At 41.1% G+C, this 22,463-nt stretch overlaps 1 protein-coding gene across 4 annotated transcripts in view; it reads left to right on the plus strand.

Annotated features, from left to right (window-relative positions):
• Positions 1-22,463, plus strand: part of BRF1 (BRF1 RNA polymerase III transcription initiation factor subunit) — a 177,126-nt gene that overhangs the window by 116,171 nt on the left and 38,492 nt on the right. For all 4 annotated transcript variants that reach the window (XM_030033144.2, XM_030033139.2, XM_030033153.1 and 1 more), the window contains 4 exons: positions 11,640-11,701; positions 13,922-14,003; positions 14,101-14,156; positions 16,037-16,293. In XM_030033144.2, the coding sequence (XP_029889004.1) occupies positions 11,640-11,701; positions 13,922-14,003; positions 14,101-14,156; positions 16,037-16,293 (457 nt within the window). The remainder of the gene's footprint in view (positions 1-11,639; positions 11,702-13,921; positions 14,004-14,100; positions 14,157-16,036; positions 16,294-22,463) is intronic.

Raw genomic sequence — 22,463 nt, forward strand, 5'->3', positions numbered from 1 at the left:
CATTCATTTCAGTTGGCAGTTGTTGATGGTAACGTTACTTTGCTTGGCTTTATTTTAGCATTTAAAGATTTTTATGTTGATTTTGATGGCCTGATTGCATGGGAGTGTTTTGTCTGGACTTTAGTATTCTCTGCTTTATCTTGCTAGTAAGATTCAAAATCTTAACTCTTTCAGGAGGCAGGGCTTTTGTCTGTGCACCTTGCTAGCTCTTCCCTCATCGGTCCATTCTATCAGCCCATTATCCCGGGCTTATTTCACTGCACAGTTCATGATGCTTAAGTCTGCTGTGGAGAGAGTTTACTTAGTTAAAACTAACATAAGGAGCAGTCCATCCCTGTCTTATCTAAAGTAAAAGAAAGAAATAAAATATAAGTAAATGTCTATTCCATAGGAAAGGCCAGTAGGTCTTGACAGTAGGTTCATATTAGTAATGAAATAGTAAAAAGTTATCCAGAGCTTACTTTCAGAAGATAACTTTGGTTTAGTTAGTTCAAAATAAACTTTCCTAATTTCAGAGAAATCAATATTGCATGTAATGCTGAATGTGTTTAAATGAATTGGTACATGAAATGCACATCCCTCTCTCCAAATAGGCTGCGGACATGTAGTCGTGTTTCTGAGAATTGGTGCCATAATACAGTATGTTATGGTGAACTTAGATTAAGCCTCATGGGAAAGCATCGTTATTCAGTTAATTAAAGAAGAACAACTTTGATACTATGCCATATGCTGTAAAATAAAATGGGAGCATGGCAGAAAGAGCCATGAATCCTTTTAGTGTATGTGAGACTGAGCCATGATTTGTGACTTTCTTCTTGCCTCTGCAATACCGTGTTAAGTAGAGGCCTAATATATTTAAATAAAGAATTAACTGCATGTGGATATGAGACCTTATCTTTTCCTGGGCTCTCTTTGAAACGTCTTACCAATCTACCTGGTTTTTGAGACTTACTAAAATCTTTCCAAAGTCTTTGCTCCATTCTGCATCTAATCAACTTTTAAACAGGGTCCTTTGTGTGCCTGTAACCTGGAGAAGACTGGCCGATCGGTGAGAAACTGTAGAATCAGCAGTACGTAACCTAGCTAAAATGACATATTAAATATAGTCCTGTTACTATATAAACTTTATATACAAGTCAGATGTTGAGATTAATCAGAATGACAGGTTGTACAAGCATATGGCTGGCCTTTCTGATGGCCATTAGCTTGAAAGGCTGGCTTTGAAACCAGCTCCATTATTTATAGGTGAATCATGCTGCTGGGCTTTGTCGGGAAAAGGTTATTTCTCCAGCTCCACCGAAACCTCCTGTGCACGGAAGTGCCTTTTTCCACTGTTCCTGGAGAATAAGACAAATTATTCTCCAGGAACTTCTCCACAACTTTCTTCTTTTGGAAAGTTGTGGTGTCGAAGGGCATTCCAGCGCTGTAATGATGGATCTCAAGCATATGGAGTACACATGCTAATTACGCTGTGCTTACAGTTCAGTCTATCCAAATGCCAAGGCATTGGGGCCTCAGAGCTGCTGCAGGCAAAATGTTAAAAGCCTTCAGCACTGTCTACTGCGCATCTGGGAAAAGGTTCGCTGCAGTCCCTAAAACATCTGGGGAGAGGAGGAGGGAACACATGCATGTCCTCTCGAGGAGTTTGCTGCAGTACATGTGCTGTCTGCAGCAGGACTGTGCTGCAGTTTGGCCAGATGACCAAGCGAGCTTGCCATGCTCCGCTGTCACCTGGAGCCACCCAAGCAACGCCTATACTTTGGACTGCAGAGGTCCTTATATGCTTCATATAGCTGCCTGAATGGACGCAAGACTGCCTTGGTCCCAGGGGCAGGGCTCCTATGAGAGCTCTGTTTGGGTCCAGAGCACCACAGAGAAGTACTTTACCACCTACCTGTTTCTCAGCCATTAGGTTTGGTCAGAGACAAAAAGATAGCACTTCATCTAACAAGAAACAGCGCAACCTCCATGATTTTTATTTAAAAGCATGGTCTGTCCTGGCTGTGGCCGTCTGTTGCATAATGGACTGATGCTCTTAAAGGGATCTGCATTTCTGTAGCCGCCACCTTTTAAGAATTGAAACCCATGTCTGCTGCTTCCAGGTCTGTAAACTCCAACTGGTGGTCCTGGTCACTGAACCAGAGTCGGGATCTTACATGTGCGATCTTTCTCTGCTCCATGCCTCTGATAGTCCTGGCGGCATAAAACACTGCCTGGTAGCTGCTGTGAATCCAGCCCCCAGCCACCGCTGAGGCTTCCTCCTTTGGGCCAGGTTCCCACCTAACTGCTTTGTTTACAAAGCTTTTGCTTTTTGCAGGGGAGCTTCTGCTTTTGCCAGTTACTCTATTATAGTAATAATAAATAATAATAATAATAAACTTTTACCTTCTCTTTTCTCTCTCCATCTCTGTAATTCTCTGCTTGCTATTTCTCATTAGCAATGAAGGAAGGAAGAAGCTGGGTAACAAAATGAGAAATTTCTTACCTCATAATTTTCTTTCAGTAAACAGCTTCTCACCATTCAGTCTGCCCAGATAGCACGGTAAATGGCCAGGAGACAAATTGATTTTTTTTCTCTAAATAAAGACTCCAGTAAGTAATTTAATATGCTATATTGTGATGTTGTCTTAATACTAATAATTGCCTACTGAAGCATTTCTGCAGTCTGGGTGGCTTCTGGTGGCTGGCGCTGAGCTTGTCATTGGATCTACCATAGACGAACTCTGAACCTCAAAGGAGAGGGTAGAAGTTAGCCCACCTTTGCTGAGAGAAGGTAAGGGTGATGATAACAAAATTATAAGGGGGAAGTTCAGCTTGTTCCTCTTTCTCACTCGTCTGGGTGAGTTACTTTGCTAGGCTAATTTTAACCTGGAGCAGCTCTTTGGTACAGACCACAGTGCTGGGAACAAGAGGAAGGCTGCTTCTTTAATGGGAGAGCTGACACAGGCCAGGTTAATGTGGATTGAGTCTGTGGCCTTTGGATGCCCAGCGCTGGCCAGTGTGTCTGTTCCGGAGATGGGGAGCTGTTGGGTGGGAGTGCAAAGGCAAGTGTGGTAACTCTGATGTGGCAAAAGATGTGTCGGAGTTAGGCTGAGCTCTGGTTTGCACTTCCTTGTGACAGTTCAACCATTTCTACTTATGCTAAAGGAGAATTGCCCTAATTTTTGGGCCATCATTTGAGGCAACCGTGACTTTTCAGTGATGTCCTAGGAAAATAAGTTAGCTTTGCTTTTGAGTTCTGACCAGTCAAATTAGCCTTAAAATGAATTGCAAGTCTCCTCAAATTTTTCCTGTGCCTTTGTAGCTTAAAAACTGCGTGTGTATATATGGCCGTATACATTTAAATTTCTTCCTGGTGGAACAGAAATTGATTCATGGTTAAAAAAAATACAGATAAAAATAATCCAAGCAAAATTCTAGGATTTGCTTTCAAGTTCTCAGTAGTGCAGAGCTAGCTCCCTGTCTCGTTCTATTTGGTGCGGGGAGTGTGGCATGTTAGAGGAGTAGATTTACTTCTTAGTAAAACATATGTCCTTCTGCTGGGGTAGCTGAGCACTGGCCAGGCAAGGATCCTGGGCTTGCAGGGACGGACAGCAGAGCATTTAGCTCCCACAGCAAGACCTGGCTACTTAACCTGCGAGCTGCAGTTGCAGAAATGATGCTTCAGCACTGAAACATTAAACCAGCTGTTCCCTTTATGGCTGGCTCGGGTGTAAAGTGCTCTTGCTGTTTTACATAGTGGTCTGGCAACACGAAGAAAGTGAGCTGGAGACTGATCTGAGCCCGGCTGCCTTTGCTGTCGGCTCTCCAGGGCATTGTACAGCCCTCGCCCTCTGCAAGAGATACGGCGGTGCTTTGCACTTGTGGGGTTTGGAGAGGGTAACTGATTAAAAAGCTGGGAGGTTCTTCTGCCTGGCCTCTCCCTTTATATAAACTGTTACTGTTGGATACCCCTGCAGAGATTTAAAAAAAAAAATGCAGAAAATAGAGGCCAGAAGGCACCAAAAAGAAGGAAGGGTGAGGGAAGGGAAAGGAGAGAAAACATGCCAAGACCAGCATAAAAGGCAAAGGAGGAAAATGCAGCAGGGAATTGGTGATCGGACAGAAAAGAGCAATAAGTAGGGGAAATCTGTCTTTATAGTCTCCATTTTTAAAAAAGTTCATAACTGCTCAGGCAGGAGGGGGTGAATATGTGGGCGAGCGCTGGGATGTGAGTGTGATGTACCTTTGGCAGGCGCGCTGTGATCAGTCTTGGCGTTTCTAGACGCACAAGTCACGAGTTGGAGAAGACTTGTGTCTGTGCATGGAAGCTCGTACCATTTCTGGGCTTTGGAGCTGAAAAATGGCATTCGTGGTAGCTAATTAGTATGTTTCCAGGTGAATATTTGTCAAGTTGATCGTTGATGGTTATTGGTTTGATCAGCAAAAAATAGCTTTTGCCGTATTGTTGAGAACAGCGGTCCTCTGAGCACTTGGTCATTGCAGCAGGGTTGTGAGCTTAAAAAAGAACGATGAGTTGCATCAAGTAGGTTGCGCAAATTATGCTCTTTTTCATTATTTTCAAAAGGTGTTGGGGGGACACGAACGTTATTCCAGAAGAGGAACATCTGCTGCTGGTTTTGAGGACAGTGTCAAGATGTTCTTCAGTTCAAAAGCTTAACTTTCAGCTGTATTTATTTTGGGAGGTTGAAAGGATTTTTTCTTAAGGGCCTTTTTATATTGCTATGTAGTTCAATAAGCATGAGCTTACCTCTAAAGAAAAATCTTCAGAACGAGAATAGCATTGTTTATTGCTGGTCTATTTTTGTACTACCTGCTTTAAAAAACATATATATTGCAGGGGGGATTTCTGGAAAGAATGGAGTAATTAGCAGTTTTTCTGATGAATTAGTGTTTAAGTTAACAAATTTCCATGTCTGTTAGACTAGTGGCATAAGCTTTAACTGGATATAAAATGTGTGGGTGCGGTTTGGTTAGATCCTCCGTGGACTGCGAGGTGAAACAATAGCATTTGTTTCAGTGTGGATGTGCTGCCAGAAAAGCAGCAGGGTCGGTGTGGTTTTTTTCTTTTTTTCTTTTTAAAATGAAATGTAATTTATTAAAAATATGTTCGGTATCTAATAAAAGTTCTGTGAGAGATGACTGACTGTAGGAAAAGCTTTCTTCATAATTCATTCCTGTATATCATTAAGCACACAAATTTGAAATTCTGTTCCTGTGATGGGATAATTGTTCTGCGACTGCTGTACGAAGGCGGCTAATGCAGGAAGGCTGTCGGATGTTAGTCAGCTGCTGCAGGACAGACGTAACACCCGGAGCTTGAGTCTCAGTGTGAGGAAATAGAGATGCAGGCACTTAATAAAGATGAGTTTGTAGTTCTGTGCCAGGTTAAGGCCAAATCTTGTAGGAAAACCTCCTTCTGCCTACAGCGACGTGGATGAGCCCGATGCAGTGACAGCAAACCAGTTCCTCTTTGCTTCTTGTTCCTCCTTGCTCTGCGAGAAGGTCCTGTTTTCAGCAGATGGGAAAGAGCTAATGAGCTCGTACATCCCCGCTTGTGGACAGGCTTACCTTGCACAGCCGCTTTCTCACGCTTGCCACAGTAGGGTATGTAGCAGATAGGTGGAATTCCTTTGTTTTTATTCGATCGGGTCTTTTCCCTCTTCGCCCTTCATTTGCACCCTGTTGGGCTTTGCCTCCGCGCTTCTTACGGTCCAAGTGTGAGGAGCCGGCCGGTGGGCACTTTGCAGTGCCAGGGCTGCGTGTCCTGGCACTGCCGGGCAGCCCGGCGCCGGCCAGCAATGCCTCCTGCCACCCCTCGTCGGCAGGAACAAACGTTTCTGGGAAGAGGGGGCCTCGCTCTGCGTGGTGCGGTGTGTTTGCTTTCTCTGAGGGAGCTAGCAGGCTGGAAACTTGGCTTCGGCTGGAGAGGACCCCTTAACCTTGCCTTGGCAGAAGGAAATAATAAAGTGACAGACTTCATTTATCTTTATGCTGTATGCGTGGCCTCGTGTGCTCCGTACGCCGTCAGACCTAAATCCTGGTTTCAAATTGGCACTATGAAGGAGTAGACTGTAATTTTCAAGGTGGCTTCAGGTACAATAAAATAAAGAACGTTTTCACTTAAATACGAGCATCCACGTCATGCGTTTCCTGACCTTATTTCGTCAGTAACTGCAATTAATTTTGCTCTGTCCTTACGTTTTGTTTTTGTGGCATACTTCTGTTATGACGGCGCACGATGACATTGCCGAAGGTGACCGGGGGGAACCAGAGCCCTTGGCAGCCGTGGGGTGCGTGCCGTGGGCTGGGGGCACGGCGGGGCCGGCCGGGATTGCACAAAGAGGCGCCTTATCCAGAGCAATGAGATCGGCGACAGCTTAAAACTGCCAAGAAAGATAACCTCCCAGCCTGCTCCGAGGCTCCTAGCCCCATAGTAATAAAACTCGCAGCGTACCCCGCTCCTATGGCCCCGCAGACTCTGCGCACACCTTGATGCGCCGCGAGTTCATTTGCACACCCGTTGATCCTCCTACGCCGCGCTTCGTGCTGCGCTGCTGCTGCTGCTGCTGCAGCGTTTTCACATCCATTTCTCTTCCCTACCTGATTGCTACGGCACTTTGTCTGCCCTGCGCCGCTGCCGCTCCCCTCCCGGTTACCCACGCTTAATGACTGTTCTCTTCACGCCCCTTGGTAAATCAGTTATCTTCCCCTCCAGATGGGTTCTTGTCCCCTCTGATCAGCTAATCAATTATATTCTGGTGCGGTTGTGCAGTGCCTTTTTTGACACTAAGCTACCGCCTTCCCTTCGTGCTCCTTGCAGCTCCCAAAGTGGCACTGGCACCGCTCATCTGATTTAGCTGCAAAAGCGTTTCTGTCCCGTCGGGTTCCTCCGACGATCTGCGGGAGCTTTCTGTGGCTCCCGTTGGTTTTAATCCCCCCCTGGAGAGCAACAATCAATCCCAGTATTTCTGATGCCCTGGGCTCAGGTCGTTTGGTTTGTTGCTTAAGGATTTTTGTAGTGAAAAAGCTCCCAACTATTTTCAGATTTTGTCGTGCTCTAGCCCCAAAGTATTTCTTAAATGCTGGGGGGGCTTAGTGTCTGGTTTTCTGCTGAATAGGTGGAAGGGTTCTTTGTTTAAACTCTTTCAGCTCTTTGACTGCTGCGAAACGGTGCGGCGGAGGGTCTATTTGCTGTGTGGGACCAGAGCACCAAGTGCCTTCTATTATATCTGCTCCGGAGGATTTCCTGGGAAGTGTTCAGCCTCCATTTCTGTCTGTAAGGAAATCCTCTTATCTGGGCAGAGCAATAAATAGTGCTGCCTCCTGTAATAGAAACAGAAAAACACATTCTTCACATGGCTGTTTTTAAAAATGTGGAGTTTAAAATATATCAGCTGGAATGATTCTTCTGTAATAAATCCCCATAATAGCATGCTATGTATACGTTTAACTAGCTGCACAGAGGTAGGGAGAGGGGGAGACGGTGTGTTAAAAGAGGGTTTAGCGTGCATTTAGTAATGACAAGTACAGTAAATAATCCTACAGGTTTACAAACCTAATCCCCAGTGTCTGATTGGAGCCCTCGCATCTACTAGAGTCTGTTGGAAAGACGTTAAAAGGCTGTAAAGAAAGGACTTTTAGGGGTTTTTATTTTTAAACACTGGGGGAGCTGGCTGGGTGAATGATGATTTTTAAGTGGCATGAATGTAGTTGATTCGGGACCTTGATGGGAAACTCTAGAAGTGCCCATCCTCTGTGTGCCACGGGGACATTAGGTGAGGATGGAGTAGGCTGCTCCTCGCTGCCTTGCTCTATGCTCTTCCCGACGGTACTTTCATTTAAGAACTGGATTGGTGCAGGGGGTGGGTTTGTTGTTTTTAACGCCCAACTTATTTTTTTGCCTGTGCCCTGCAGTAAAGTGGTTGTTTTTCTTAACGGAAGAAATCCACGACGTCTAAGAGCTGTGCCACGTGATGCTACTGCTTTTAAATAAGCTTTTAAGAGGTTGGACCAGATGTTGGCCACATCTGTGTTTTTATTTTGTCGAACATTTCATTTCGACCCTTTTAATAAGAGAGAAAATGATCATTTAGAAATTGTTTTGAAAAGTTTAGCATCTGGGAAGATCTTTCTGGTATATCAAAAAGCAAGGGGTTTACTTTCTGTGCCCTGGAGTGAGCTATATAACATCAAGCAGACGGATATTTATGGCTGGTAGGGTCTACTCATGTTGGAAACGATTGCCGTGGAAATTTTCAGATCAAAACAGATGTATTCTGTTTTGAATTGGAATTCTGTAACAGAACACGTATTTTTTTTCTCAGTGAAAGTGTTAAACTAGGGATTTGAAGGCACCTTCTCTTCTGAAAAACCCCTTGCATTTAATGAATGCCTATCGCCTTGGCAGGAAAAAGGACGACTTGCAGACAGAGCGATATCCTGCAATTACTCCCTCTACTGCCGTTATGGGGTCTAAGAAATGCTTATTATGTGTAACTTGCTTCTGGATTCTTCTGTGCAATTTACCAGTTGGAGAATGAGTTTTCCGTCCCCGTTGCTAATTGATCCAATGAGAAAAACTGGCACCTAATTCAGTAACAAGTTATATTTAAAATGACATGTGAAATTGTTCATGATGCCTGAAATTACATCATTTTCAGTCTGGCATATTAGGGCTGTATAAGGGAATGGACACCTACTGTACTGTGACATATTAAATTTTAAACCTCTGATCCAAAAATATAGCAGTGTATAGGAGGAGGAGCGAGGTGTTTAATGATGAATAAAAGCAGTGCCAGCTTGACTTCAGTGGGTATTTTTATTGTTCTTAAGATGCTGTGGCAGTTTTTGCAACAAATAATTTTGGGATGCGCAGAATTTTATGTAAAGTTGAGCAGTGACTTGAGTCCAGAATAGTTTTGTCACCACTTCCAAATTTTGATTTTCTAGCCCACAATTTTCAGTACTTCCTAGTGGTTTTTGAGGTTGGCTCCCTTTTTCTTTGTCCCTAATTCCAAGCTGATATTTTAGTTTATCCGGTGCAATGAATATGAAAAAAGAAGAGACTCCTCTCTTTGCTCAGATAAACCAAGTTGAAAGTTGTTTTTTTTCCCCAAAGTAACTTGAGGAAGCAAAAGGTAGATAACATAAAGAAGGGGGAGACCGTGCCCCCTTCTTTCCTACAGCTCAGTGGTTAAAGTGCTTACCCAGAAAATGGGAGACCCAGTTCGAGTCCCATTTCTGCACAAACTCCTTACAACCTAGGAGACAGGTTATTCTGGCCTGGGCGCACTTTTACGCTCTGCTGTCGAGCTGTTTTATTTTGTGTCATGAAACGTTTCTTGGGCCCAGGTGGACAGCCTCCTGGGAGGGCATCTCAGACACTAGACTCCACTATTTATTCCTTTCCTTGGTGGATATTTAAGGATATTTCTCCCTGGAAATTTATATCTCGGTTCCAGCAGGAGACACGTGTAGTGCTGTTTTGCAGAATACCCTGGACTCCTGTGGGTGATGCGGCATACAGCGATTCCTCTCTGCGCTTTGCATGATTACAATTTGCTAAAAAAATTCCAGTGAGTTATATTAAAGAGGCAGCAAACCACTGGGATGTATCTTGTCACCTCGCTTTTCCTCTCCAGCCTCGAGCCAGCGCGTGCTTTGCCATGTCCTTGGGTCGCATCCCCGCCAGCCTGGTAGTGGGGTGCCTGCACGAGGAGCTGGTGGCCCTGGTGTGGAAAGTTCTGCTCTTACTGCACTATATAGAGATCGGACCAGAAGAAAAGCACGTGTACTGAACAATGATATAGTTATTATAAGATCTTTTACCCTCTAAAGTATTTGAGGGGAAAAAGGTTGTAAAGTAAATCTGGTGCCTGGGACTAAAGTACAGTTAGTTTCTAAATGTAACGGCAATGAGAAATGTTCCTTAAGGCCTTTTCAGTCATACTAGTATCAGATTATCAGAATTGGTAAAGTTGATATTATGTTTATGAGAAAATCTCAGAAAAAAGAATCAAAGCACAGTATTATGCTGTTCCTTGTGACGGGACATTTTCTTTGGGGTGAAACCCTTTTCGCATATGACTTGGTATGGAAAGTTTAAAACTTTCTGTTGGTTGTTAAGGTGGATTTTGAAAAGACATTTGTAAGCGCTCGGTGTCCGATACCGGTAAACGTCTGTTGAGTTGAGCAGCCAGAGCCTTTGCACCACCTCAAGAAGCACAGCCTTCATTCCTAACCAGGTGTTTTGGTTGGATTCCTGGCCCTGTGATTTCACCTACTTCAGGCAACTGGTTTAAACTCCTGAGTTTTGCCAAGCAGAGCATCGTTTGTATCTTCTGGGAATGCTCGTAATTCCTACCTTTGCTTGTCTTCACCATTTGGTACTCCTCGAGGCTCTGCGTAGCCATAACCTGCCGTTGGATCAAAAAGCTGCAGCCGCCTTCCCCCTCCGCCGGTCCAGCGCCGCGCTGCTCGGGAGCTCTGCTCCGCGAGAAAGCACCAGACTGGGGAATCAAACCATTCAAAGGTCTTGGTTTGTGGGGAGGCACATCCCCAGGACTGGGGAGCAGGAATCATGAAGGTGCCAAGCTGTTCTGCACCATTTCGGTTTTAATTTGTTATTGCAGATTGTTGAAACTTAATTGTTTTGGTTTTTTCTGCAAGTAAACTGGTTAGGTCATCGCTTGTCTAGTCTTGATTAGATATAATGGAAATGACCAAGAAGATGGCTTCATTCCCCAGCATAAGTCTTTTTTGAATAATTTGTTTTCTTCTCTACCTGGACTACGTTAATAGTGTATTACTACTATACATTAATGTGATGTGGAAAATCAGGTTTTGCTGCTGTATGCTGTGCCAGTCCCAAATTAGGACTCAGTTCTGTGCTGTTACGCTTTTTAATGAATAGAATATTAAAAACCTTAGTTTTCTTAAGTCTTAATAAATAAAAAACTAGAAAAATGACAGTGAAATTGTAATTAAAGAAAGTCATTATTGTCTAGACCCTTCCATAGCTTTTAAAAGTCACTTTAAAATTTGGAAAATTTTTAATAATTCCCATTTTACAGATAGAAAAACTAATACACATTTTTTTACAGAACTGGTATGAGGTAAGTGGTTCAAATGATGATAGATCAGAATCAAGAAGAAAGCTATGGTATGACTGTTGGCATGATGTGTTATTCACTGGTCCACATTGCTTCCCTGAAAACAGAAAATATTTTCTAAGTCATAATTTATGGATAAATTGTTGACCTGTAGGCTCTGACAGAGAAATTCATGTTATGATGAAAGAAAAAGGGTCACCTTTTTAAAATGGTTTCCCCAGCTTCCTGCTGAACATTTGTGGCTGTAAATTAAAATGGGAAAAAAAAGGCAAGTGGAAGTGTCTGACAGATTTTTAGTACTGAAGAAGACTGTGCTGATTCCTGAATGTTAAATGAATACAGTGTGGTGAATTTGTGTGTGCATGTGCCCCCATATTGAAAATACTCAGCAACACGTTAAACCTCCTGCATGAACGTGGAAGAATGCAAATCTCTGAAGGATGATCGTTAACTTTACCATAGAACTTGAATTGTGATAGATTCTGAAGAAACATCTTCCTGATTAAAATGTGTTCTTTTCTGTAGGTGAGAATACAGGAGATGGTGAATTAGATCTGAGTGGGATCGATGACAGTGAAATAGATCGGGTAAGGTGCCCTCTTATCCTGGGTGTCTCTGCATTTGGATAACTGAGAAAGACAAAATGGTTCTGATCTGGTTTGTCCTCTCCCCTCACTGCCTCTTCACTCTGATCCATAGAGAGGTTTGAGTGATTTCGGTGATCTGAGATCAAAACTAATGTTCATGCAAGCCTGTGAATTTGGTGTTCCTTGCTCAAGTTATATATATATTAGACTGCTGCTGCTGCTTGCTCTTACCGTGCTGGAATAATTATGTTTTAGAATGTCTTTTATTCTGAAGAAGGACTTTTAAAAGTTTGGTGGAGCTCTAAATTCATTATTTAATTAAGATATATTCAACATAGAAGGCTGCCATGGAAACCAAACTATAAAACCAGCATGTACAGCTTCTGTGTTCTTTCAAAGATTTCTGTAATGTTTTCTGGATTTATTATTATTTGTGTGGCAGTGAAAGATACCCTTTACCATATAGCCTGAATATGACAGCCAGCCAGCTGTGGAAGGCGGCTTGTTGAAGGCCACACAGCAGGTCAACGCTTGAACACGTGACAGAGTCCGGCTCCCCTGGCTCTGAGCCTGATGCCCTCTCCAGCCGCCACGCTGGTTTAAAGTGTAATTTGAACAGATAATGCCAATGCTGAAAACTCCTTTTGGGGTAGAAAATCATTGAGAGTGGTGAGGTTGTGTATAAGTTACTGATCTGCAGAACGTTGTTGGCGATGGATGAAGGAGCAGGAAAATGCTGAGCTTGACTTCAGCCATGAAGTAGTTTTTGCTAGGCTGGGCGTTAGGAAGGGTCTTGTGAATTGAGCGGACGTGGTATGAAGGGAGCGGGGAGGCTGAAGGTTTTCAGTATAGCTAGTCCATAATTTAAACAATCATGGGGGAAGAGCAAGCACATTTTCTCCTCCTCCGAGGCTCTGTGATGAGGTCATAACTCTGCTTTTATGACCTCATGTTCATTTCCATTGCAATAGACTGTAATATTGTAAGCCCAAGATTATGAACTCTCTAAAAGTGTAAGAAGGATGGATAACTGAGCTAGGAGGAAGCAAGTTTTACTATTATGGCTCACTTTTAATAGAAGCAGATGAAAGAATGAAAATATTGGTCTGATAAACCAGGACTTGCACAGCTGTTTGCTTGCCTTGTTTGCCCTCGGAGGAAGGACTCCTCCCTGCATTAGTTTCATTTGACTGGAGTTATTTTTCTCATAAAATCCTATATATACATTTTACTTCAGAGAAAATCTCAAATGCCTAAACCCATAAGATGGAGAAATCTCAAATTGTTTTTCTTGCACTTAAACATAATTTTACAAGTCTTAGGTCTGCTGCTTAAAAATAAAGTGTCTTGTTCATGAAGGATGACCCAGTTTGTCTTCTCTGTTCTGCAGAAGTTCTTTAGTCCCAAACAGCATCAGCTGTAGAGAACTTTTGTTTCATGAACAGTTGTGCTAAATACTGGGTTTATTTTTACATTTAAGTAATTGAAGAGGAGATCTATCTACCAACCTGCCAGCCTGCCTGCTACCTACCTGTTTGTTTATTTCTGTAATCCATCTGAATAGTTCTAGATGTGTTTTACAGCTCCACACCTACTAATGATGTTACCAAGACTAAGTGGAGTTAACTGAAAAAAGCCTACATGTGGTTACTCCCAACTCCTCTAAAATGCAGAGGACTAAAACTCCAGCAATCTAAGCTGGTTTCATTCACACAGATGTGGCCATTGAACTAATAATCTCAGTAACTGTGCCTAAACCTTTGCAGAAACCTACTCAGAAGACACATGTTTCTGTTTTGGTAGCACAGGGCAATGGTTCCCATACTGTTTTGAATTACAGACCACCATCAACACACAGAATTACTTGCAGACGATCATGTTGTCGTGATACCCTCTTCTATCATCTGAAAAAGATCATAAACCCAGGATCATTTTAGGTTAATTACAGACCACGTACAATGAGTCCTGGATGGTTTTTGGTCACCCCATCATAGTTTGGCAACCAAGCACTGTTTTTTGAAAACATGTCGTTGTTTTTTTCCAGCTTTAGAAGTTACTAGAAATGCTCTCTGAGTGTCACATCTCAGTCATGTTTTCTTTTATTAATGTATTTTTAAAAACGGAATGTGAATTGACCTTGCCAGTGGTTTTTCAATTCAGTTTTGCTCTATGGTTTTCAAGTTGATTTCTGAAAGTAGATAAACTTGTTTTGTCTTTTAGTATATACTTAACGAAACAGAAGCTCAGATAAAAGCAGAACTGTGGATGAAAGAAAATGCAGATTACTTGAAGGAACAAAAAGGTAAGTATATAGGACTGAAATTCTCCTTTTGGCCGGTGTTGCTAAAATATGCAGTCTGTGTAATCTTCATGCTGGTTACCCTTTTGTCATCTTTCAGAAAAGGAAGCAAGAATAGCAAAAGAGAAAGAACTTGGGATTTATAAGGAACACAAGGTATTAAACTGTGTGCTAATTGTGTCTGTTTGAAAATGTCCTGGAAATTCATTACATTTGCTGATCAACTCCATGTAGGATGTATGGGCATAATGGTACAGGTCACCACTAAACGAGCAAAAGCTGTTGTATCTCTACCTGTTATTGAATTACAAGGCTGTAATTTTTCAGGTGGTGAGTAAAACACTTTCTTGCCCAAACTTTTATTTTAAATTACTATTATGAGAAAATTCTGTGCATGGCAAAGTCAGAGCTAGCTCTTTGCATTTATGATTGCTTTCCTAATTGCTTGCTTATTTAAATACAGGTCTTAAGACATGCCTTTTTTTTTTTTTTTTAACGTGTGCATGGGGAATTTGTTTGTACTTGCCATAACTTCAGTAGCTTTCTTTGCTCTTACAATAATGATTTCTTTATGAAGAACTGAATAGAACCTTGTTACAGTCACTTGAAGGAATATTTTGTTCTACCTTTCATAAAGAATGCAACAGTTATGTTAACAAATGGCATGTCCTGTCTCCATGTTTAGCAGTTTAAAGCAGCCTAATTGGCCGTATATTCACGATTTATGGCATTAGTATTTTGTGTAATTGAGCAAGTGACAAGTCAAATCTTCCACACGCAACTAAAATCCATGTTAGTTTTTAGTGCGTATATCCTCTATCTTTTTTTCCGACTAATGCAAAAGACAGAGTTTCCTACTTCCCCTAGGTATTTCAACAATAAAAACAAAACCAGACAATGAAATACTGTTTTATGCTTCAGAGTTTCTCATTCATCCTGCACTTACTCAGACGTGGCAGTCTACCAGCAATTTTCAAAATTGTGTAACTCATTTGCACCGCCAAGTAGCCCAAACACCCGCTTTTTTGTTCGGGCAACACAGGAGTTTTTCTCTAACTCTGTATCGTTTCTGACAGCTCGAATAGAACTTGATTAATATAGTGCTTTCCAATTTCAAGGTAGCACTTGACCCATGTAGGTAAACACAGGGGCTATTATCCATTAAAAAATAAATCTCCTGCAGAGCTTGGTGTTAAAACCTTCCTTTGAAAAGGAAAATGTCAAATGAGAAACAGAGGTTGTTTTTTTGGTTTTTTTTTTTTTTTTTTCCGTACCTACCCAGGCATGGGACATGGCTAGAAATGTTCTCCGGTGTCATTTCTCTTTGTCTGGCTCTGCACAGCGTCAACCTCCGCAGCGCAACGCTGGGCTTGGGCTTGCAGCGTTTGCCTGGGAAGGGCAGTTGCAGGTGACATTGCCGCTGGGCTTGTGTGTCTGCAGCCTCCTGCTTCCTATCCGTCGGCGTTAATGCCAGTCCACGCTTAGAAAGCTGCTGCTAATATTCTTGGCCTTTTTCAGTGTGGAGGAGGAGTTGGGTAGATGCTCTCCCACGCTGCATTCAGACTTGATGTAAAATACCATTGCAGTTTTGATATGGAGTTGTCAGTGCTTGGGGGAGTCGTGACCCAGCTTGACTCTAACTTTAAAGGCAATTTTAGCAGGGGAATTTCTTTATTTCCATGCTGGGTGATGCTATCGGGGTCCTTGTTCCTGTAACAGGAGTTCACTCCCTTCTCTTTTTTTCATGCGTGAGAAATGGCCCATGTTTCTTCTTTGGCAGCATTACAAATATTAAGTAAAGAATTTGTAACAAACCGTGTGGGCATTTGGCAAAAAGCAAACACTTATCTCTCAGAGAAAAGAGACCTCTCGGTCCCGTTGAGTGGCAGGAGAGGGAGTGCTGGCTTAGCTCGGCCACATCGCCTGCATCCCCGCATCAGCAGCACCTGAGCCAGGACTGCTGAACTGCAACTCGCCCTTCTGCTTCACGGAAACTTTGTTTGTATCTACATCACTAATTTTATATTTTAATTAAGCCAAAGAAATCTGCAAAGAAGCGGGAGCCAATTCAAGCCAGCACAGCAGGAGAGGCAATTGAAAAGATGTTAGAACAGAAGAAAATCTCAAGTAAAATTAATTATAATGTGCTAAGGGACCTGAACAGCAAAGGAAGTAACACACCAAAGAAAGAGGATGACAGCACTGATGACAGCACCAACACCAAGAAGCTGTCAAGAAGAAAATCTATTGCCAGTAGGAATATAGCCAACCCTGTAAACAGTGTGGGAAAAAGGTACTGCAATTGTTCATTTATATCTCTGTCTGTGAGACTGTCTATGTATCTTTCTGAGCCAGACAATGTAGGGACTGAAACATTTGTTTGAGGCTAAAATAATGTCGGGGCTCTGTTTTTATTTATTTTGCCTGCAGTGTCGCGGCGACACCTTATTTATAGTTCATGTATCAGAGGTCTGCTTTGGTGCGAGTTAATCATCCTGAAGCAAAAAAAAAAAAAAAAAAAAAAAAAAAAAAAAAAATCAATGGAAATTCATAAACGTGAATCTTTCAGCCAGGGACACCTTTTTTTCAAGTAATCCTGACATTTGCTGTCCTTCCTTTCTAAGTCGTCTGTATCAGCTGACACGACACTAAACATTCGAAAGCTTTGGCTTTTTGCTTGATTTGAAAAATATAGTTCCCATCTGTTTTGACAGCTAGCTGTTTTGATTAGATTTTATTTTAGTTTTATTCCAAACTTTTGTTGTTAATTGATGACACAAATATAAAGCTTTACAGTAAATACGCTTGTCGGTTTTCTGGTCTGCATTTGCAAATGTTTTATAGTGTGATGAAAGCTACTATTTTAATGAGTAAAATATTCGACTTGCTGGGCAGATTTGTAGTGTGCTGTAAAGTATAAAAGGAGGTTGATGTGTCCTATCTGCAATATTCAACTATTTTATTCATCTTCAGTTTATGAAATCATTTTGGATGATCATTTGAATTGTGTCTATATATAGTAATTTCTTACTTAGGTGTTATTTATTTATTTACTGCCTAAAAGACATAGGTTTTTTGCTTCCAGAAGTATAGGCCAAATGCCACAAGGAAATTTAGGTATTTTAATTCTGAAACGTAAGATGATGTCTTTGCATCATAGTTCAGATTTAGGCATATGTTGCAACCAGGTAAAGGACCAGGGAGGGCAGGAGGGCAGCCAGCCACAAGGTGCAAGAAATCATCTATTTGTTCAAGAACGGGAGACACAGGATACCTGAAAAAATGAAGCTGGGAGGGTTAGTAAGCGCACATCCCTCAGAAGCTAAGCAAAATAAGGATGACTAGACCCAACCCCCTATTTTGACTTCATTTGACAGCCAAGCTTTGGCTTTGGCATTTGGCTTCTCAGCCAAAATTGAAGACCGTGCTGCTGGCCCCACTGTCACTGGGATACAGGTTTTTGCAATGTACCAAGCATCTTTTCTTTCTCTGCTGTACCTTCTTTATTCTGTATTTTACCAAGATAGCTTCATCCTTGTTCAACTTCTCACCCTTAATATCAACAGCTTTGCTTTCTGGTTCTTGACTTGCTGTGGATTTTAGTCTCCTCTATAAGTTGCTACTTAAGGTGATGTCTAATGACCCAAGCGCAGAAGTTTTCCACTTATGAAGGAGAGTGAAGATACACTGAGGATTAACTAACAGCATTTAGCCTATGCTTTATTTGGATTTAACAGGTATTAATGAATCGTATTTCTGGTATTTCTAGTAAAAATATAGCTGATTCAGTTGTCTGAAGTGCAATGCTGTGATGGGAAGTAGGGGCTGGTAAGGATCCCAGTTGCATTTCAGAGCTCAGCAGTAACACCCACACTCGAGCTGCTTTGCCACATCCGAACCTTGTCGCTTCTGAGGTTTGCAGAAATGTTGGGCACTCGGAGCTCCTGTTGAAGTCAGCATGTTAAACTCTTAACAGGTGTTAAACTCTTTGGAAAATCATGCCATAAATATTTAATTTAACAGTGGTGCAACTTGAAAAGGTTTCTAAATAAATACAAATCAGTATTTTCCAAAAGCAGCTAATAAAACATGTTTATTTTTCCTCTTGAGAGCCTAAAGTACGTCCTTAAGATGCATAACAGAGTTTCCTGATGATGATTAGCAGATCTCGGATACAATGAATTTTGCAGCAGAACACTTCAGAGGAGGTTGGGGATACATGCAGATATGCGAGTTAAGAAGATTTTGCACTCCCAAAGTAGGCAGTGTTCCTGCTTCAATAATATCAAGGACTTGGCAAACCATTAGTTGGGCTTTTTTTTCTTACAATTAAAGATTTATGACATACTTTTGATTTTTTTGCTAGTAGTCTAAATGCCATGCCTTTTAAATCGCATGCATAAATTTCTGTGTTCTGCATTGTTCTTATATGCCATGCATTCATTGCCTTTGTTCAGCATTGTTCCTCTGAGAGGTGAATGGCTAAATACTTACCCAGTGATACAAAAATCATGGTAATTTATATGCAATTAATAATAATAAAAACCCTGAGCACTGCTCATTAGAAAATGAATGAAGCACATAATGTATCTTTCTCCAGGAGGCATTTGCAGAGATCTTGCTAACCATTTCGGTTTGTAGTGATTTACAGTCCTGCGTGTTTATCTTTATATGTCTTAAATATTTAGTAAGCTGCATATGACTGCAGTAGCACCTTGCATAACCATGCTTTGATCAGGTCCTTTAGTTCATCTGAGTTATAGTCAGATTTTAAAGAGCTACTGATTTAGTCCTGATCCCAATTAGAAGGTACCACTACCAAGTTACAGGGAGCTTTACAGGCTAGGAAAGGAATACTCATTCTTGGTGATTAAAGCAGCACTCCTGTAAAGGTATAAAATTAGGAAAGAAGATTTTTTTAATAAATAAGTATCTTTATTGCTTTCCTTTTGCCAGCCAAGATTTTACATACCTCACCAGGTTTGGACAGATGATGCAGCTAAGTTTGTCATGTGTCATAGAAATCGTCTTCATATACAGTATGTAGCACCCTGGAAATAGGAAGTTGATCTTCATCTCCATCTTTCTAATTGCCCCTTGCTATAAAACACTCTGTGCTGTTATTTCCGCATAGAAGACTTCAGATTATCTGTAAAAAGAATGGTTACCCCAGCCAGACATGGTGCAGCCTCTGGGTGGTTTTTGTTTTTTTAATATGACATAAAGTAGCAGTTACAGTGTTAATCAGTTAAAATATTGAAAAAGCTTTTCTTTACTGATGTGATAATGGTAAGCAAATTTTACAGTCTTGTAAAAAGTTGTTGATTTGCAATAACTTTATAAAGAGCTGGAATGCTAAGTATTGTCCCAGGAGCATGCTTAAACTGGATATTCTTTCAGTTGGTGGCCCTTTATTAATATAGCTTTATTGTTACTATAATGACTTAATGGTTACTTGGAGTCCAAAGACGATATAGTTTATCTGTATACTATTTCATAGAAAATCCTAATTTTTAAATCTCAGAAATGGTTGGTATTTTCTGAAATTCTGTTAGGAAGATACTTTCAAAGAATTCTTCCAAAGATCATGCAGATTTCTCCTTTTTAGATAAGTATACATTATATACATTCAATATTTGCAGAAGCAAATTGGATTTTTGAGCAGGTTTCTTCACCATGAATGCTGTGCAACTTTTTGAGTTTTGGAAAAAGACATGTTTTTCTCAGACACATCTCCCAGAATTATACTGGGGTTTTACTTATTGTATCTGTAAAGATGGTAGAAGACTAGTAATGACAATGTAAGTAATTTTAGGGAATTTTATGTTGTGTAAATGTATTTCATTACATTTCTTAATGCATTTTTGTTCCAGTGGGTATCACGATTGGTGTTTCATACGCAAAAGCCATTTCATTCTCTGTGTGTTCGAGATATGACACAGTGGATGTTACCATAATAGATGTTGCAACTTTAATTTCAATTACCAGTTGCACAGTTTATCTTCACTAATGTCTTCTGTGCATATGAAGCATAAGAATAATATGTTGAACTCCTAGAAAAGAACAATTGCCATTTCGAACTACTTAAAACCTGAACTCCAGTTAGAGCTGTGCCATGTGCTGGAGCTCTTCAAGTCCAATAAAGAGGGGTTTTAGGACTGGAAGCTTTTGGTTAGAAGCTTAATAATTTATTTTATATTTACTTGAGCTGAATCTTACTACATTACTTGTGAAGTGAAATGTGTTGTACCAAGAAAATGTAGGAACAAGAAAGCTTTCAAGTCACGACTTTTTAAAAATTTTAAGCCTATTTATTGCTATGTGCTTGAAATTGGTAATGATATCAGAAAAGACAGGATATATTATCGGGGGAGTAAATGTGTCAAGTTAATCTCCTGAAGAATTTGCCTTGGAAGAAATGAAGCAGGACTGTGAAACACAGCTGAATCCGTTGTAATGAAACAAGGTTGTTCTGAATGGAAGCATATGAATATATAATAGAAAACCAAATCATGCCTGCTAGGAATATGACAAAAGCCCTTGGCAGAGATCTCGGATTTGATTAGGTTTGGAAATTCACCTCCAAATTCTTTCCGTGGTCTCACTTGTATTTATCGACTATCCATTTTGCTAGTAGACGTTGGCACGTGGCTCCACCTGTGCTTTGGAGCCATGGAATCTGGATATTGTGAACTCTGCATTTGCAGTACCAGGGACTTGTTCTGCTGCTCAAGTTCTTGCCCTGGGATGCACACTTTCAATTAGCATCTGCTCTGGCTACATTTTTGTTGGCTTTTCAATGGGTGTCACGACCCCAGAAAAATCCCCTTGATTATTAGGGAGAATGTACGTAATACTTTTCTACAGCCTAGCATTTGACATCTCATTTAACCTGATAAATTACTTGGTACTTTCTTGGGTCTATTGGAATCGCATTCCCCCAGGGGGGTAAAATATGGGCAGAAGCCTAATTTAGGTGCTTTGGAGGAGCCTGACAATCCCACCTCCCACCCTCGTTTACAGGCAGCCCTTTCTGGTGTCCAGAATGTGCATGTTACTCTGTAAGGTGGAAGTTTGTTTTGATCTCATAGGCTTTGCCAGATTATTTTTGGTAAAATTATGGGAGGGAGAGGGCACGGGGTGCTATTTATCACACCCAGCCTGAAAACTTTGTCTTCTCTTGTTGATACTGCTGATGTCCAGCAGAATCTGTATTTCTTTCACCTGGGGAATAAGGAGGGAAGAAGGCCCTAATCACCTGTTTCCCTGTCATCCAGGATTATTGATAATGATAATCCCTTTATTTGTAGTTTTATTGTTTCGGCGGGTGGAGGTGGTGTGCTGAGTGCCGAGCTGCGTCCTGGCTGGGCGCTCCTACCTCAGCTGCGAGTCTGATCGTCCTGAAGGCTTATTCTACATTGGCCGTGGCTTATAATTTATTTTTATAAACCCAAAGCAAACAGATTTTTTAATGTACAATATTTTTAGTTTATTTTACATTATGAGACTGGTATTTGTGGCGGGGAGGAGCATGAGCTCATGTTTTCCAGATTAATTAGATCAATCCAAAACGGCGTGAAACAAAGCTCAGTTTAAATAATCCAAGGGATTCCTGGGTGTCTGAAGTCCCCGTGTTTGGCAGATACAAAGCTTTTGAGAGAGCATCTTTTCCATGCTAACCTTAGTGGTATGCATTCTCTGTACAAATCAGCCCTTTGAGATGGGATCTTAAGAGTGGTTTTATATGCTTTAATTTTTCCACCATGTATTTTTATTTTTCAGAATTGCCTTCAGCTCTTTGTCTAATTTACCTTTGATATCCTGTTTTTCTCTCTCTACTTTGGAGTCTGTTACATGGCTTGGAATTCATGTGTATTTACTCAAAGTGAAATATTAAATTTTATTTCTTGTGTTGTGCTGCTTCAGGTCCTCTTTTTATATGTGACTAATGCACTAGCACCGATTTCCCACCTGGGATAAAATTCCTTGCAGAAGATACTGGGAGTACTTATTGAGGTGGTAGTTAGGAGTTTCTTCTATAGCTTTATTATTATTTGGTTGGTATTTTTGGTGTTTCCTCTGGAAGCAATCTCATGTTGGCTACGGGGTTAACTAGACTGTGATTCCTGGGTATGAATGTACACGTGGTGGGAGCCTTCCCGTTGAGCATGTGGAGTCAGCTTTTGGTTTGAATACTGTGTACGTGGTAAGTAAATTCTCTAACCACTTTGACATAACTGTTTTCTTATGTGATCTGCGCTTTGAGAATTTCTTTGGAGTGTAATTTTATGTATGTTTGTGCTTTGCTGTGGTATATAATCATTTAAATCAAAGGTTAATCAGAATGATTAGTCATTTTGAACAGGAAAACGGTGACATTTGATAAGTACCTCCACTTAAAATAAATCTTACCAGTATTTTCCAGTCTTGTAACTTTTAGAGGGACAAGCTTATACAAATTAT

Source organism: Aquila chrysaetos, chromosome 2, assembly GCF_900496995.4.
Source record: "Aquila chrysaetos chrysaetos chromosome 2, bAquChr1.4, whole genome shotgun sequence".
NCBI classification, from domain to species: Eukaryota; Metazoa; Chordata; class Aves; order Accipitriformes; family Accipitridae; genus Aquila; species Aquila chrysaetos.